The following is a 17,791-nucleotide window of genomic DNA, read 5'->3' as shown; positions in this document are numbered from 1 at the left end:
CTCCTAACACCTTTATTTAACTCCTTTAGGAAGCCTCCTATCACCTTTCACTAACTCCTTTAGGAAGCCTCCTAACACCATTCCTTAACTCCTTTAGGAAGCCTCCTAACACCTTTCCTTAACACCTTTAGGAAGCCTCCTAACACATTTCACTAACTCATTTAGGAAGCCTCCTAACACCTTTCCTTAACTCCTTTAGGAAGTCTCCTAACACCTTTCACTAACTCCTTTGGGAAGCATCCCAATCCCTTTCACTAACTCCTTTAGGAAGCCTCCTAACACCTTTCCTTAACTCCTTTAGGAAGTCTCCTAACACCTTTCACTAACTCCTTTGGGAAGCCTCCCAATCCCTTTCACTAACTCCTTTAGGAAGCCTCCTAACACCTTTCCTTAACACCTTTAGGAAGCCTCCTAACACCTTTCACTAACTCCTTTAGGAAGCCTCCTAACACCTTTCCTTAACACCTTTAGGAAGCCTCCTAACACATTTCACTGACTCCTTTAGGAAGCCTCCTAACACCTTTCCTTAACACCTTTAGGAAGCCTCCTAACACCTTTCCTTAACTCCTTTAGGAAGCCTCCTAACACCTTTCCTTAACACCTTTAGGAAGCCACCTAACACATTTCACTGACTCCTTTAGGAAGCCTCCTTACACCTTTCCTTAACACCTTTAGGAAGCCTCCTAACACATTTCACTGACTCCTTTAGGAAGCCTCCTAACACCTTTCACTGACTCCCTTAGGAAGCCTCCTAACACCTTTCACTGACTCCTTTAGGAAGCCTCCTAACAATTTTCCTTAACACCTTTAGGAAGCCTCCTAACACCTTTCACTAACTCCTTTAGGAAGTCTCCTAACACCTTTCCTTAACTCCTTTAGGAAGCCTCCTAACACCTTTCATTAACTCCTTTAAGAAGACTCCTAACACCTTTCCTTAACTCCTTTAGGAAGCCTCCTAACACCTTTCTTTATCTCCTTTAGGAAGCCTCCTAACACCTTTCACTAACTCCTTCGGGAAGCCTCCCAACCCCTTTCACTAACTCCTTTAGGAAGCCTCCTGACACCTCTCTTTATCTCCTTTAGGAAGCCTCCTAACACCTTTCCTTAACTCCTTTGGGAAGCCTCCTAACACCTTTCCTTAACTCCTTTAGGAAGCCTCCGAACACCTTTCACTAACTCCTTTAGGAAGCCTCCTAACACCTTTCACTATCTTCTTCAGGAAGCCTCCTAACACCTTTCCTTAACTCCTTTAGGAAGCCTCCTAACACCTTTCACTAACTCCTTCAGGAAGCCTCCTAACACCTTTCCTTAACTCCTTTAGGAAGCCTCCTAACACCTTTCACTAACTCCTTCAGGAAGCCTCCTAACACCTTTCCTTAACTCCTTTAGGAAGCCTCCTAACACCTTTCACTAACTCCTTCAGGAAGCCTCCTAACACCTTTCCTTAACTCCTTTAGGAAGCCTCCTAACACCTTTCACTAACTCCTTCAGGAAGCCTCCTAACACCTTTCCTTAACTCCTTTAGGAAGCCTCCTAACACCTTTCCTTAACTCCTTTAGGAAGCCTCCTAACACCTTTCACTAACTCCTTCAGGAAGCCTCCTAACACCTTTCACTAACTCCTTCAGGAAGCCTCCTTCTGGTTGTTGTTTTTTTGCTTCATGCAGCTACACATTGTCACTGGATGAATGAAGGAGGCAGATCAGTTTGGTAGCTGACCTCTGACCTCTGACCCTGAGGCCGTTTTCCAATACCCATACTTGTCTATACTTGTGCTCTCGTGCACTCGTGAAACGTCATCAGTGGGAGACCAAGTACGTTTCCAATTCTTAGGCCGTTTCTCACCGAGTACACATGGAATACCCGGATGTATCCTCACTCCGCCCACTTTTTCGAGGATACATCGACACTGACCTGTGCAGACTTGGGTAGCCAATTTACCCATATAGCATTTAGCAGGAGAAGCCGGAGGAGATCGCGGAGGAGGAAACACACAACGGTGCGTAAAAAATCTGAAATATTAGCGTCATTGTTCAACAGAGTGCAGTTTTAGGTTTTAGGCGAGAATATAGTTGTTTAAAATGTTGTTATGAGGTTGATATTTCCAGATCACGTTTACTTAAACATTTGTTCTGGCGTTTTCATGAGATCTAAATGTTTTAGTGTAAATCTAACAGTGTCCATGTACATTTAAATTTGCTGCTGAGGGGAAAGATCCTGTTGAAAACTATTTAACTTGACTGAGAGGTGAAGGTACTACTGGCCATAGTGTTTTGTCTCAATTGCACTGAAGTGTTCTACCCATTACACTGGAGGTTCCACCGAAGGTTTTACCGAAGGTTCTACCGAAGGTTCTACCGGAGGTTCTACCGGAGGTTCTACCGGAGGTTCTACTGGTTCTACTGGAGGTTCTACTGGTTTTACTTGAGGTTCTATTGGAGGTTCTACTGGAGGATGCTGTGGATTCAAACTAACACCATGCACTATTGTAATCCAGGACTACTGGGGAACCTGAAGCCTGGTCCAGTGGAGAAGAGGAACTCCTCCAGATGAGGAGTGAGGATTGTTTTTGATGCTTGAATTATTGCATGTATATATTTTATTCATACATGAGTTAATAACTTACTGAATTGGTAGTGTGTCATTCTTTTTGTTTTATGTTCTCCTCATAGACCTCATAATTGTTGAAATTCCTCCGAGACAATTTCTTCTTTTAAGCAACATTACATTGTTTATCAAATAACACAGAAAAATGTACAGTTCTATATTTTACAGTCATATACAATCATTTACAGTCTGTCGATCTCTCTGTTGATCTCTCTGTCTTTATCCATCTATCTCCATATATTTACACATGAGTAGAGAACATGACCACATGAGGAGAGCTTCCTGTCTAGATGTAGTTCTGCTCTCTGAGGCCTGCAGGTCGTTCTTCAGGAGCAGGTAGCTGGACAGTGAGTCTCGCTCGCACATCACTTCCTGCCAGGTCCCTCTGGTCGCCCTCAGTGTCACCTGGTCATCTCCATCATCATCCCTGGACCTTCCTCCTCCTCCTCCCTGGATCGTCCTTCTCCTCCCTGGACCTCCCTCTCCACCTCCATGATGTCACCCGATGCCACACAGACAACACTCAGACAGCAACCAGAGGACGTCTCTCCAGGCTCTCAGAAAGACGGAGCACCAGCAGGTTTGTCCTGGTGTCTGTTGGGTTTCATCATGCCTGTCAGTTAAAATTCACATGAAAACATTTGATATATTTTGATGTAATCATGAATCAGAATTCATTGTGTACCTTCGTGTTCATGATTTTGATGATTGAAATAAAGCAGGTTGCCATTACAGTCATATAATAACAACTGTGCGCTGCAGGCATGGATATAGTACTTCCTCTGTCCCCCATCAGAAAGTACTTGGTGGATACAGTACTTCCTCTGTCCCCCATCAGAAAGTACTTGGTGGATACAGTACTTCCTCTGTCACCCAGCAGAAAGTACCCAGCTGGTACCAGTACCTGCTGGTACATGGAGGATCTGTGCAGGACAAGAGCATCCTGCACAGATCCCCAGTTGCCAATGTACACATCAATAAGCCTCATATATTATAGAGTATTTTTTAACGACAGGTAGATGCAGGAAAGATTCTACCTTGCTGACATGTTTCAGCTTCATCTGTAGTCTTCCTCAGAGGGTCATCTGGTTGTGATGACATGTCGGTCTTTATCAGGTGACCGGCCAGATGACGCTCTGAGGAAGACTACAGATGAAGCTGAAACATGTCAGCAAGGTAGAATCTTTCCTGCATCTACCTGTCGTTAAAAACTACTCTATAATATATGAGGTTAGAAAGAACTTTAGAATTTTACAAAACAATGTCATTATTCTATGTACATAATGTTTCTAACTTGTGTTATTAATGTTGTAGGTTCTGCTGAAGTTTATTAAATAAAGTTTCCTTTATCTTCTGCTTGATATCTTTCTTTGCTCGACAGTGTAAGTGATGTGTGTATTTATGTATTTACTCTCACACAGTATAAGCCATTTATGTATTTATTCTAAAGAGAAATTACAGCTAATGACAGGAGTGCTTAACTGTAGGATGTATATTAGACAAATGTAATAGAGTACATATTAATGACATGACCAGAAGGATGACAACAAGCAGCAGGTATGTGAAAAGCTGGTTACTTCATTTAATAAACATCAGGGATCTTCAGTAAAACAATAAACTAATTGTTTGTATTAGTAGAACATTTCTGATCAGCTGCTTTCATTGTTCAAGGAGATGAATAGTAAAATAAAGGCTGTATAGGAGGTAGAAGTAATAGTAACACTGTCCTATACACAGAACTATACACTGTACTTTATACAGTACTGTACATGGTACTAAACACAGTACTGTACATTGTACTATACACGGTATAAAACACTGTAATATACACAGCATGTATGCAACAGAAAAGGTACTATTTTACAATAATGTTCTAAAAATTTAGATCTTCATATAAAATATCATGTACAAATCACCTTCCTGCTGAACCTAGGAGGCAACAGGTTCCCCCTCCTCCTCCTCCTCCTCCTCCTCAGCTTCAGGGTCCATCATCCAGCCTTGACAGCCACCGCGTCATCAAGTACTCGTGTTCCAATTCTCCTTTAACGCCGATGCGTCCTCGTAAATTTGCATTTCCGCACTTCAGAGGATACCTTGCAAGTAGTTACTCGTGACGTAGGCGAGTACACACTGGCGCTCTAAGAATTGGAAAATGGCCTGAGCTTCACTGTGGTTACAGCTGACCTCTGACCCTGAGCTTCACTGTGGTTACAGCTGACCTCTGACCCTGAGCTTCACTGTGGTTACAGCTGACCTCTGACCCTGAGCTTCACTGTGGTTACAGCTGACCTCTGACCCTGAGCTTCAGTGTGGTTACAGCTGCAGTGTGTTGCTGAAATAGGCTCAGAGAGAGTTAGACAACTTAGTCAATCATGTAGGCAGCAGGTTTATACAGAATAAACTTCTGTTACATGGCTCACCAACAATTCGGGCTATAAAATGACAGGTGAAGTGAAGTGAAATGTAAATGTAAAGCAGAATTTACAATAGAGCAGAGTGGAGTTAGATGAGACACTTTTCTTATTTTGTCCTGAAGGTAAGGAAATAGGACAAATAGACATCCTGAAATAATTCTACCTCATTTCTTTGTCAATAATTCCTTTCTAGTCATACATTATTGCCTCAAATAGCAACGCTTTAATTTCTTTTCAGAAAGTTTGTAGTGATTCTATCTGAGCCTGGAGATCAGTCAGAGGCTGTTTTTATGATACTTCAATTTTAAATCCTCCTCACATACAGGTTTCATCATTTACAGTAATAAATGATTTAAAGTAGCATTTTGTTTAGAATAAGAAGAATCATACAGTCTCTAAAGAAATTCAGGATCTCCTTCACTATACCTTTTGGTTCTAAGTATTCTTCCCCATTCATCATGAGAGTGAATCTTTTCTTTCTAGGCTGAATGTGGAATATGATGGTTGCCCGGCTAGCTCAGTTGGTAGAGCATGAGACTAACGTTCTCTAGGTAGTAGGTTCGTGTCCCACGCCAGGCGCCACCTTCCCGTGGGCTCACCACCTGCAGAAAGGTTCTTAACTGGTGCGATGTGATCTGGGTGACCATGCTCAGACGGTCACCCAGAACTGGACATGACCCATGAAGCAACTTTAGCCACTGACGTCATTCTGCCTTTTAAATATGGCGGCGACCACATACAAGTATGGCGGGGACCGTAAACAAGCATGTCGGCAACCACAAACAAGTATGACGGCGCCCTTACGCCGCCATTATTTGATACCGCACTGGCAGGGTTTCAATTTTGAGAATAGTATGGCGCTTACCGTGCGCCATTATGGCGGCGACCGCTAACAACTATGTCAGCGCCCGCAAACAAGTATGTCAGCGCCCGTAAGCCACCATCTTGATACCGCACTGGCGGGGTTTCAATTCTGGAGAAGCAAGGTCGCACTGCGGATCATGTACTCTTGCCTCCCACCGACGGTGGCGCTGTGATTGTGCTTTGGAACAAAATGGCGGCGACCTGCAGGAAGCGGCCATATTTCATGTACTACCGCCTCCCACCGAGAGTGGTGCTGTGGTGGTGATTCAGAACAAAATGGCGGAACAATGTGGCGGCGATCATAAGGAAGCAGCCATATTGTCGGCCATTTTGGATTCCCCACTGGTAGCCTCTCTTTTTTTCTGATGAGTGGCCCGTAGTACATCCTGTCTTTCCCTCTTAACAACAAAATCTCCCAGTTTCCTTGAACGCAGCGCAGTGACTTAACCGGTGGTGTTGCGTTTACGGACCCCTCCCTCAGGTCTGCTGGTCACTCCGCAGCCGCCGCCTCTCCGCTCGGTTTTGCTCGGTACTTTTCTCTTCGGTGTCCGGCTGCGATGGAGCGCTGGCGGGGCAGAGTGGCTCTGGTGACCGGAGCCTCGGTCGGGATCGGGGCGGGCATCGCCAAAGAGCTGGTCCGCTGCGGGATGAAGGTGATGGGCTGCGCCCGGGACGTGGACAAAATCCAGGTCTGGTCACACGGAAAACTTTATTCTGGCACTTTTCAGACGCTCATCTGGAAGAAAGAGTCCATGTTTAGTTCTGCAAAGGAACAGGAAGTGTACATACTAACTCACACGATTACTTTTCACTGCCGAATATTAAAAAATACGCCCCAGGAAAAGGTATTTTGGTGTAAATATTTAGACAGGTGTGAACGTGTCTCCAAGACAAAAAGAAAGTAGTTAATATTCAACTTGAAGTGGCAGGATTTGGGCTGCTCCCTCTGACCTTTCACACAGATGGACAGATAAAATTCCAATCCCAGAAAATATACAAAGATTGTTTCACGGTGGTGAGCAAATCGCTGCACTCCTTATATTGTATTATTATGATGCACATACAGCATGTAAAATACAAACTACGTAGTTGTTTATAATGTAGATGGAGAAGTAATCTCCCCCACTTTCCCTCAAAGGAATGAAAACTAATTATCTGTTGGATCTTTCAACACTGCTGCCCTTTATCTCACAATGATGCAAAGATGTAAACATTAACTATTTATCTACATATAAAGAATATTGACTCACTTTACAAAGCAAATGTTCTGGACACATTGATCATAAAGGAAGACAAAGTGGATTGTTAAACACAGAGTTCTTTCTCTTTTCTGATCTGATTCCAGAAACTGGCAGCAGAGTGTCAGAGCTCCGGCTTCGCCGGCGTCTTGGTGCCTTTCAAGTGCGACTTGACCAGGGAGGAGGAGATTGTGTCCATGTTCGCCGCCATCAAGGCCCAGCACAACGGCGTGGACGTGTGCATCAACAACGCCGGACTGGCTCATGCTGAGCCGCTGCTGACCGGCGCGACCAGCGGCTGGAGGAACATGCTGGATGTAAGAGCTCAGTGCTGCAACTTCACAAATAACAGCTTTACTTTGGCTCCTGATGGAGGAGTTTATCATCTATTGACAGATTTGAATTAGTTACTAACATAAATTGAGATTAGAGGTTGTTGTTTCATCACAGCCGCGGTCTCATGAATTAGTACATTTATTTATTTGTTCACATAAACCAGGACTCCTCAACCTTTATGACCAGCAGAGCCGCTTTAATGACTTTCCGCCAAATCAAATCTGAGTGGAATCGCGAAGCACGATTAACCTTCAGAATGAGGCTGACACAACTTCTAAAGTCTCATATACATACAGTAGTTTTGAAAAAATACCAAAACTATACCTTATACTGCCTTTATGAAGTTTCAATTACAATTTCGGATGTAATTTCATCAGATTTTCTGCTGTTTTGCTCCTGAGTTTAGTGGATTCACACTTCGTTTTCAGTATTTTTCCAACAATTTTGAGATTTTATTGGTTTTAACTCTTTTTAAATGTTTTTACTTTTAAGCAATTTTATGTTTTTTTCCCTCCATTTTAAAGCCTTTTTTGGTCATTTTAGAATTTTTTTAATGCTGTATTGGCATTTTTTTCCCCATTTCTTGTGGTTTTAACTATTTTTGCCGTTATAGCTTTTGGCCTTTATGGCCAAGACATAAGGATCCTTTTGAAAATGACTTTTGTGTGCACATAAAATAAAAAGAAGATCAAATGTTTCTTTCCACATAATTTAGTGAAAGGCTCATGGAGGAGCTGAAGAGCTGCAGACTCCTGACATAAAGTGAATCCAGTTTGCATGTTGGCCGCCGCTCTGTGCTGCAGGTGAACATCCTGGCGTTGAGTATCTGCACACGTGAAGCGTATCAGTCCATGAAGGAGAGAAACGTTGACGACGGACACATTATTCATATCAACAGGTGCAGATTTATTCATGTTTTCTCCTCACGTGCCACCAAAAAAACACTTGTTAGGTTTAATCTCAACATACTTAAGCTTAATTAAATGTATTTTAACCAAATCTTCTGTCACGTGTTATCTTCTCGGTTTAGGGTCACGAGGCAGCAGGCCTCACAATGACCTCTACAAAATGAATTTATGTTGGTCAGTGTCAACCTGGTTAACAGCTCAAACATCTTGTGTTGCAGCATCTGCGGCCATGTTGTGATCCCCGTCCCTGATATACATTTCTACACCGCCACCAAGTACGCCGTGACCGCCCTGACCGAGGGTCTGCGGCAGGAGCTGCATCAGGCCAACTCGCAAATCCGAACCACAGTAAGACTGCAGCCCGGTCCGACTGCACGGCGGGAAATCCTCCACACCGCGTTAAACCCAAAAGAAGAAGAAGAATTTTGAACCCATAATGTCAGTCATACAGTGAAACCAAACCAACAATGAGTTTAGATTTCATACACACACTAAAAGATTTCTGTTTTCTTCTTCATGATTTTAGCTCATACACCCTGAAATACAGAGACCATTACTAGTTAAAACATTTTTTTAGTTGATATGTTATGAATTACTGATTCAATTCAATTCTAGTTCTTTAGATCCAAATACAACTCAGACATTTCAAAGCAGTTTTACAGAGAAAAACCAAGGAGGAAACAAAGGCGACGATGAAAATGAAAAAGTAACTTTTACCAGGAAGAAACCTGCAGAACCAGAACAAACAGACATTTATCAGCTCGCTGCAGACCTGATGGGGGGCAGGAGGCTCAGACCAGGAACTTCCAGTAACAAACAAAGAAAAACTCTATGTTTCTGTAGATGAACCTGTCAAACTACACCAGAGAGTGGAGAACCTTGAACATTCCAACTGGATCCATTTAACTGGTAACACTGTTTTTTTAATAAAACATTAAGAAATGATGTAAATGCCAACAGCCTGTTTACAAGCTGTGCACATGTCTCTGTTCCACACATTCAAAAATGCTCACTGGAAATGAGACGATGGAAAATTTTTACGACAGATGCTCTTTTACATATAAAATAATATTAATCATAGAGGAATGTTACAAACTAAACTATGAAAAATAGAAACTCAAACATAAAATCAAAACAATAAATCAACAACTAAGACAAGTTAAGGTAAAAACACACAGGATGCAGACAGACTGACTGGATGTCACAGCTCAGGCTTCTTCCTCCCCTAATAAAACATGTTCAGTTTTCCACTCAGCTAATCAAATCAACGTGTCACAATCTCAGGACAATCTTCAACAAGAAGCCAAATCATAACTTATTTGGGGGAATTTGTTGTAAAATTAAGCTTTTTGATTTTAAATCGTTGCTTTAGGAGCTGATACTGGTTTCCAGGGTTAGAATTTTATTTAATTTGCTTTTTCTTCCCCTTGTTTCCCCAGTTACATTTGAGTTTTTTTGTTTCGTTGTGATGATGAGAAAAAGGTCGAGTGAGAATCTCTTGACTGCAGTTGAGGGTTCTCAGTGGTTCTGTCTCACTCCTCTGTCCAGTGCATTTCTCCGGGTCGAGTGGAAACACAATTTGCTCCTCGGCTCTACAAGCAGGACCCTGACAAAGCCGCTGGCGCATACACTGACTTTAAGGTGAGTTTTACCAGGTCACAGCGCCACCTGCTGTGAATCCGCCTGTTTTAAGTCCAGTTTTCTCGCCGCCAGGCTCTGGAAGCTCTGGACGTTGCGAACGCGGTGGTGTACGTCCTCGCCGCTCCGCCACATGTACAGGTGTGGGATTCTTCAGTCGAGTCGCTCACGTTTATTTATTTATTTTTCATTTTTTTAATGGTAGAAATCACAACAGTTTACTTCGGCTCAGTAACGTCAACCTTTTCTTTCAGATCGGAGATGTTCAGATGCGACCGGTGAAGCAGCCGAACTGAAGCCGCTGCAGGTGAAGCTTCTGTCGACTCGTGAAAATCATCAGTCGGCAACTAATTCTGAGAATGAAGAACAAAGAGGCGAAGCTCGAAAATTCACATTATAACGCCTCTCTGTAAAATTACCATCGAAGCAATAAACATACACACCTGAATGGTTATTAAACAGGTTTTCTTATTGTTTATTTCACCTTGAATGGTAGAAAGATCATGATAAATTACCCAACCAGTCGACTATTACAATGCTTCTATTAACCTCCTGAGGGACAAAACCTTCCATGTGTCTTCTCACGTGAATAAACAACGAGATCCCATCACCATGTGCAAGTTTTTTGCTTTTGTAAATCAATAAAACCGATATAACAATATTGTTGATTTCTCAGTTCTAGAGCAACAATGTCTGGTGGGAAATCTAGTGTGAATGAATTCTCGTTTATTCGGGCATTTGAAACAGACAGACACGAGGTGGAGCTGAAACACCTGAACTTCAGGTCTGATGTTCTAATTGTCACTCAATAGGAATTTGAAGGCTACCAATTTCAAAGAAAATGAGGATAACTAGGAAAAACACGTTGAATTTAGGATTCAAAGTTAAGATTATGCACACATGGGAGCAAATGGTTGAAAAATGTCATTTTGATCAGGCAACAGAAAGTAATAAAAGCCCGTTGAGGAGGTAGAGGCCATTGCAGTCATTCACTCGGGGGGTACTCCAGTTATTTACTTCTATTCGATAATAAAAGATTCATGGTCGAACCCAGTTTGCTTTCAGACAGCCAATGAGGAGCCGAGGCCTCGCTGGAGACAAGCTGCTTATGCGACACAATCAAATCGGTTTCAAGACTAATCATCTGTTTTCACTGAAGTGATAAAACCATCCTTTGTCAAACAACACGAAGTGATTTAATCTAATGCTTCCTGCAGAAATACTTTCACTAATCCTGGGCTACAGAATATTTCTCCTTCACTCACTGTTTCCTGAAAGCTGAAAGATCAGATAAATAAAAATAAATGCTCTTGAGAAATGTTTGTTTTAGTGCTATGGGATTTTCGTTGTATTGGAAATCTCTTTTCTGAGGTTTATCAGGCTTTGTCACTTTTGTTACTGGTGTGTTTCGAATTCATATTATTCAATACGACTCCAGCTGGTATTACAACCAGTTACCTCTCGTGGTCTAAATGCCGCCTGTCGTAAGGAGCCTTGTTTTTAGAACCGTTAGAGGATCTCAAGCGACGGTCTGGCTTTTTATACACAATCAACAGTAGAGAGGAGCCAGAGTGTTCAAGGCTTCAGAACAAGCAGTACAATCTTAAAATCTATTCTATAACATACAGGCAACCAGTGGAGGGAAGACAGGAGGTGAAATCTGTTCACAGGAAAATATCAATGCGTGTCGTCCTCATAAAAGTGAGAAGTCAATATCAAGAACATTTCCCCAGGGGTAGCTTGTAAATAGTAAACAAAAGTGGGCCCAAGATAGACCTCTGAGGGACCCCACGAAAGACCAGCCCAGGAGGAGGAGGAGGAGGCCAGAGAAGGATCTGTCTGACAATTCAGAGATAAAACATTTAAGAGCCACATCAGAGACGCAGACGTTTGATTAAAAGATTTTATGATCCTTTTTATCAAAGGCTGAGCTGCGGTCAAGAAGAATTCATGTTTCTATCACTCTAGAAGAAGAAAGAAATCTCTCAAACTCAAAGTCCATCTTCAGGATAAAGGTGAGCCAGGTGTCTGCTGAGTCACATGAAAGGGGCGGAGTTTGCAGCATCTGACCAATCACACACAAGGAGAAACTCTGCAGAGCAGTTTACATATTTACTGAGGGAGAAATTATTCTCTGAGATTATGAAGAATTAAATCACATCCACCAGGATGAAAGCAACACTGCTGCTGCAGCCAAAGACAGAACATTCCTGACTTGTTAATCCTGACTTGGTGAGATTATACCAGATTATTTCAGTGATATAAGGGACTGTGATCACTCAGTTTCACTTTATTACAGCAGAAAGGTGTCGGGCTGAAATTCATCTCCGATCTTCTTTTACTTTAGATTTTCCATTCAGTTGTTTTGAGGCTGAGTTTCTCTTGTGTTTTATGTTGAAATATTAATTCATCACCGTGACGACATGAGTAGTTCTGGTTCCATAAATTCATGTTCCTGCAGTTCTATCAGGTGTGATCATTAAGCTCATTATTCCAGATCAACCCTCGTGGAGATAAACAGACCTGGAACAAGTCAAGAACAAGAACCTCCTTCAGAGCCTCAGAGACCAGGACACTAGTGGAACAAATCAGAGCCGGGCCGGGGGCGGGCCACATGACCGGGCCCTTTAAACCTAAATAATAAAGCTCATCATAACATCATTTAACTACATACACATGCCTGCAACAGGGGGGCTTACAAGCTTCAGCACCACGAAGAGCAGCTATGTCATTTTGAAGTCCATCAAAAGGACCTGAAGTAGAACAAACCAAGAGAACAACAGAAACAAAATAATGTAGTAGGCTACTACGTCACCAGAGCCACGTGACAGGGAAGGAACGGAGCGGTTCGGAGCGGTACAGCAAAGCAGACCCCGACCGAAATTTGGGTGGTGTTTCCACCGCAGAGGGGAGGGTTAAAATGTAGGCGGGGTTTAGAGCGCCGCTGCAACTTCTGTGTTGGTTCCATAGAGCGAACGTCACCCCGGCTTACTCCGGTGCCACACAGCCGGTCGGTGCCGCCGTCATGCGGATGGTTGTGACGTCTGCTACTTCCGCCTGGAGGCAGAGACGGCTGCTACTTCCGTCCTGGACACGACGCCAGGACAGACACCAGGGCTTGGGGCTCGGACCAGCTCCGGCGTCCCAGTGCACCGGCAAATTCCAGCGTCGAGGAACCGGACCTCCAGGGCGGCACGTGGCGGTTCACGCAATGGAGCACCGGCCAGCGACGCGACGTGACGAGTGGACTCCGTAGAGCATCGATTACGGTCGTAGCGTCTGCTCCCGAGTCCCGGTCTCCGTCCTGCCTCACGTCTGCTCTTTAGGGACCAACATGAAAGTTGCCAGCAAAAGACTAAAAACACCAACTAGTGCAAAGCTGAATATGTGAACAGAGGATTCATACAGCGACATATTAAAATATTGAGGGCGATGTGACCTCTGCCCCAGGTCCAACGGGGGCCGGGGGCGCACAGCCCTCTCAGCCCTCCCAGCCCCTTCCGAAGCTCCGCCCCTGGACCAGGATTTATTTTATTATGTCATAAAGATTGCTCTAAGTTAATTTCTCCTCTAGTTTCCACCGCAGCTCAGAGCTGAACCTGCCCACCAATCACCATCATTTAAGAATGGGCGGGGCATTTTCCAAGAGATCTGATTGGTCAGGAGGCCGAGCTTCACACTCAGAAATCTTATCCTGCTCCGGAGCAGGTTAGACATTTAGAGCCAGTTACCACGGTGATTTATCCTGAGAAGAAGTGAACCAGCATTGTAGTACAGAAAACCAAGAGTTAAGAAGTTACCTCAATAAGAGAAAACTAGAGTTAATCCGGAAGTTACCTCGGTAAGAGAAAACCAGAGTTAATCCTGAAGTTACCTTGATAAGAGAAAACCAGAGTTAATCCTGAAGTTACCTTATGTCGGAGAACGAAAAACTGGAAACCATCCGATTTTCATTTTAAAATTGAAAATCGAAAAACGGAAACGGAAATCGGGTTGTTTCCCGTTTCCCGATATGCATTTTTTAAAACAAGAATCGGGAAATAAAATACGACTTATTTCAAGTTTGATTGGCCGGAAAACCTGGAATTTCAGTCTCTTCTTCTCTTGATGGGAGCGTAAACAACGGCGCATCGTGTTGCTGCCCCCTTCAGTCTGCCTGACTTTTGAACTCGCCCACCGTCTTCGCTTCTGAGCCTGTTCATGCAGGAGAAACTATCTGGCTGCAGATTCAACACTGAACCACCAGCATTTCTGCAGACGCCCTCAACATCGGTAGGTTTTCTTTGTTGCTGTAATTTTTCCGAACGGTACATAGAGAAATTGACTGCATTGTTGTTTACATGCACTCATGTTATTCATGATACTCAAATCTGTTTGTTGTTTTGTCTTTACTTTCAGAACCATTGCATTGAGAGGATTTGGGTGGAGGTTTGTATATTTTTCTTACTGTGGCCTATTGAATTTGTTGAACTGAAATTGGATTTATATTAAACTGAGCTCCAATAAAATGTAATTGTCATGTATACTTGACTTTATAGATAAATAACAGAGTCAACTATAAAATAAAAGCCTGCCTGACACATCTGCAGGATCAAGAGGTCCTCAGTATGCAGGATGAGCATGTCAGGTTCTCGGTCTCAGCTGGTCGCCAGCGTTGGCATCAGCCGGTTAGTCGACTCCTGGAATGCCCACCGTTTGCCCGGTAGTTTCTTTTTTATGCTTCTTTGATTGGTTTATCTATCTTTAATCATGATGGTTTAAGGCACAAACAAGTGATCAGTCACAGCAAATCATGACCAAGATGTCCTGCAAATAGGCTGTTTCAGTTGCTAATATGCTCGTCTCGTCTCTTGTGCCCACATTATAACCTATTGCAGGAAGAGGGATCCCAAATGTCCTGGCCTCAGGTGGCTGTCCAGTCAGGATCCCAGAGAACCTGCTGCCTTGTGCCTCTGTAGCAGCAGACAGGTACGATGCAGAGAGAGGTTCATCCCTGACCAGGGTCTCAGGCTTAGGACTCGTCCCTTTCATGGCTGATGAGGCGAGACAACAGGCTGGAAGACGATTTTCAGAGGCTTTTGAGGACATCGATCCTGTTTGATGGCATCGCCAATGACAACCCTACGCCCTTTCTGGAGGCTCTGCAACACCTTATTAGTGTCAGCAGTGAATAAAACAGCAAAGTAAAAACATCCGATTTTAACTAAATATCCATTCTCAACAAGAGAATTTCTTCTACCAATAAAGGTAGTTAAAAAAAGGTTTCCATTTCATCTTTAAATCTTGTTCCTTTTTTGCAGCACAATATTAAGACAAGCTTTGTTCATGACTTTAGAAAGGAATCAAAATCAACATATTTAATCAATGCCTGGGATTTTAAATATATATGAATTTATTCCATACTATTTCAAAAAACATTCATTTATTCTTGACTGGTTCAACGGTAAACTGCAACAGCAGGATTAAAGTGCATGTAAAGGTAAGTCAAAATTGAACAATGTGCAACAGCAGGAAAATATACATAATAAACATCAAATTCGATTGCAACAGCAGGTAATAAAATACACAATAAATATTTAACATTCAGAAATACATAATCAAATTAATTTCATGAACTCCATCCAGACCCTTCACAGCATGGACGCTGCTGTTGAAGTCGGGGCTTCTGCACTTTAAGCAGTGGTCTGCAGTGAGGAGCCACTGCCTCACACAGGCTCCACCCCCACCTGTGAGCTGCAGCACTTGGCGAACGTGGGCTTCACCATGACAGCTGCAAGGTTTGAGATAAATCACATTTAAACAGTTCATTCGAGGCACTGCAAACCAAGTTCACTGAAGGATACTTATGCTACATATCTTCTACTTACCTTTACACACCAGGCAGGTGAAAGCCTCTTTGGTTGGCTGTACATTTGCCTCCGTCACCTTCTGCCCGGCCATCTCAGACAGCTGATTAATGCTGTCTGAGATGCCTGGAGGCTCAGCAGCCTGCTTCAATTGGTCCATTTTTTGGACGACGTCTAGCAGATGGCCGTCTTCAGCCCTTCGACTTACATGTGAGAACAAAAAGAAAGATAATAAAATAAATTTATCAAAATTTCTCCGTTTGTGCATATAAAAGCACACAATATAATTCATAAACTAAATCAGATTTTGCTTGATATGAAATGTTGCATTACCTGGTTTTGGCCCGCCGCCCACTCTGGAACTCCAGATATTCGCTTTCGGGCAAATCTTTCTGGAGTTCTGCTTCCAGTAATGAGCGCCTAAACGTCAGAGAGAATGTACTTCACATTTGTATTTAAAAGCTCAAAAGAGTAAGAACTCTCTGTTATCATGTAAATAAACAAGTGAGGGATTGAATAAACACGGTTGAGATTATCAGTTCTCATGTGAGAAACGTACCAAAGTGATTGAGATAACCTGCCTCAGAATAGCAACTTACTTCTTGTGCCGTCCGAGTCCAGGATTTCATTACCCTGCCTGTCAGACAGGGTGACGTCCTCCTCAGGCCCCAAAGCCTCCCTCACTTTGGTGGCGCTGCCCTCCACAGTCGCCTCGGCTTCTGAGAAGCGCACCACCACCATTCTTGCCACTGACAACCTCAGCAATATGGATTGACCTGGGGAATGAAACAGACAGATAGACACTGAGGGGAGATTAAATCATCCAGTAGTTCACAATCCATAATTCATCCATTCCAGGTAATAAATAATAAGTAATAATCAGCTCTGTTCTGATTGGAGGGAGGTGGTGGATTTACATTTATATATTTTTGAATGACATTTCAGACGGACATGTTAAATGCATGGTCAAATAGTAACCTTTATATTTGCAGCGGTCTTGAAAAACCAATTGGTCTGGGAGCACCAAATGGTGGGGGTCTTCCAGGACCCGCTGAGGACACAGAGGGCGAGGGGAAAGAGAAGGGGACAGGTGCCCTACTCACAGGGGTCACAGGGGTCATGCTTGGCCCCTGATCATATTGGCCTCGGTTGGTGAGGTTCATGGTGGGAAAATGGCTGCTGGTTGCCATCGTCTGTGATGTACACAGTCGCAACACTAACCTGTAAAATTGGATAGAATGGCAAATAAATGACATTTAAAATGAACGGTACAAACTCTTATTGATTCACAGTCATCAAAACAACACAGCACAACACCGCAGCACCAAGGTAGTCATGAAAAATATATAGCCTATCATTTTAGGAAGAAATCACTTATAGTGTGATTTTTTTTTTTTTTTTAAATCAAACTGTAGATAACCTTGAGACGTTTCAGTTCAGTTCTGTTTATTGTCATCACTCTGAAGACAAATGAAATTTTAAAAATGACAATTACGGATTTTATAGTGTTTTTTTTCCCAGTACTGATAGTAAAAAATAAAGTTTTAGGCAGTGTGTAACAAACAATACGAGCCCCACGGAAAGCGCGGCCATTTTATGTGAGCTACCTATTAATGCTAGCTAAGGTTCATTCGGTAACGTCCCCCCCCCCAACAAACATCAGAATCCAAACTTTTGCTATGACATTACATGATGTTTGCACACCTGAAAAATTCGGCAGACTTTCTCCATGGACACGTCTTCCTCCCGCAGGCTCACTCTTTTCCCACCACGAAACAAAACGAATGACTCCATCACCAGATTTTAAAGCGCTCAGACCACGTTCAAAACTCCTGGGGTGGCGGACTGGGCGGGAGGGGGTGTAGGTGGGTGGGGGTGGGGGTGTCTGCTCACTGGAGGATAAAACTAGAATATGGACCGCGGGTCGTACCACTCACGACG

At 43.1% G+C, this 17,791-nt stretch overlaps 1 protein-coding gene across 1 annotated transcript; it reads left to right on the top strand.

The window, feature by feature from the left end:
* The first annotated feature begins 6,201 nt into the window (after positions 1–6,201).
* Positions 6,202–10,666, top strand: LOC308107005 (dehydrogenase/reductase SDR family member 11-like). The gene is made up of 7 exons (XM_080459081.1): positions 6,202–6,573; positions 7,230–7,439; positions 8,262–8,356; positions 8,585–8,714; positions 9,915–10,007; positions 10,080–10,145; positions 10,259–10,666. Exons 1-7 carry the CDS (start codon positions 6,442–6,444, stop codon positions 10,298–10,300), a joined length of 768 nt encoding a protein of 255 aa, XP_080315207.1. The 5' UTR covers positions 6,202–6,441; the 3' UTR covers positions 10,301–10,666.
* The last annotated feature ends 7,125 nt before the right edge of the window (positions 10,667–17,791 follow it).

This window comes from Lipophrys pholis (assembly GCF_963383615.2).
Source record: "Lipophrys pholis genome assembly, chromosome: 3".
NCBI lineage: Eukaryota > Metazoa > Chordata > Actinopteri > Blenniiformes > Blenniidae > Lipophrys > Lipophrys pholis.
Note: the sequence above shows the minus strand (reverse complement) of the source record. Positions and strands in the feature narration are given on the sequence as shown.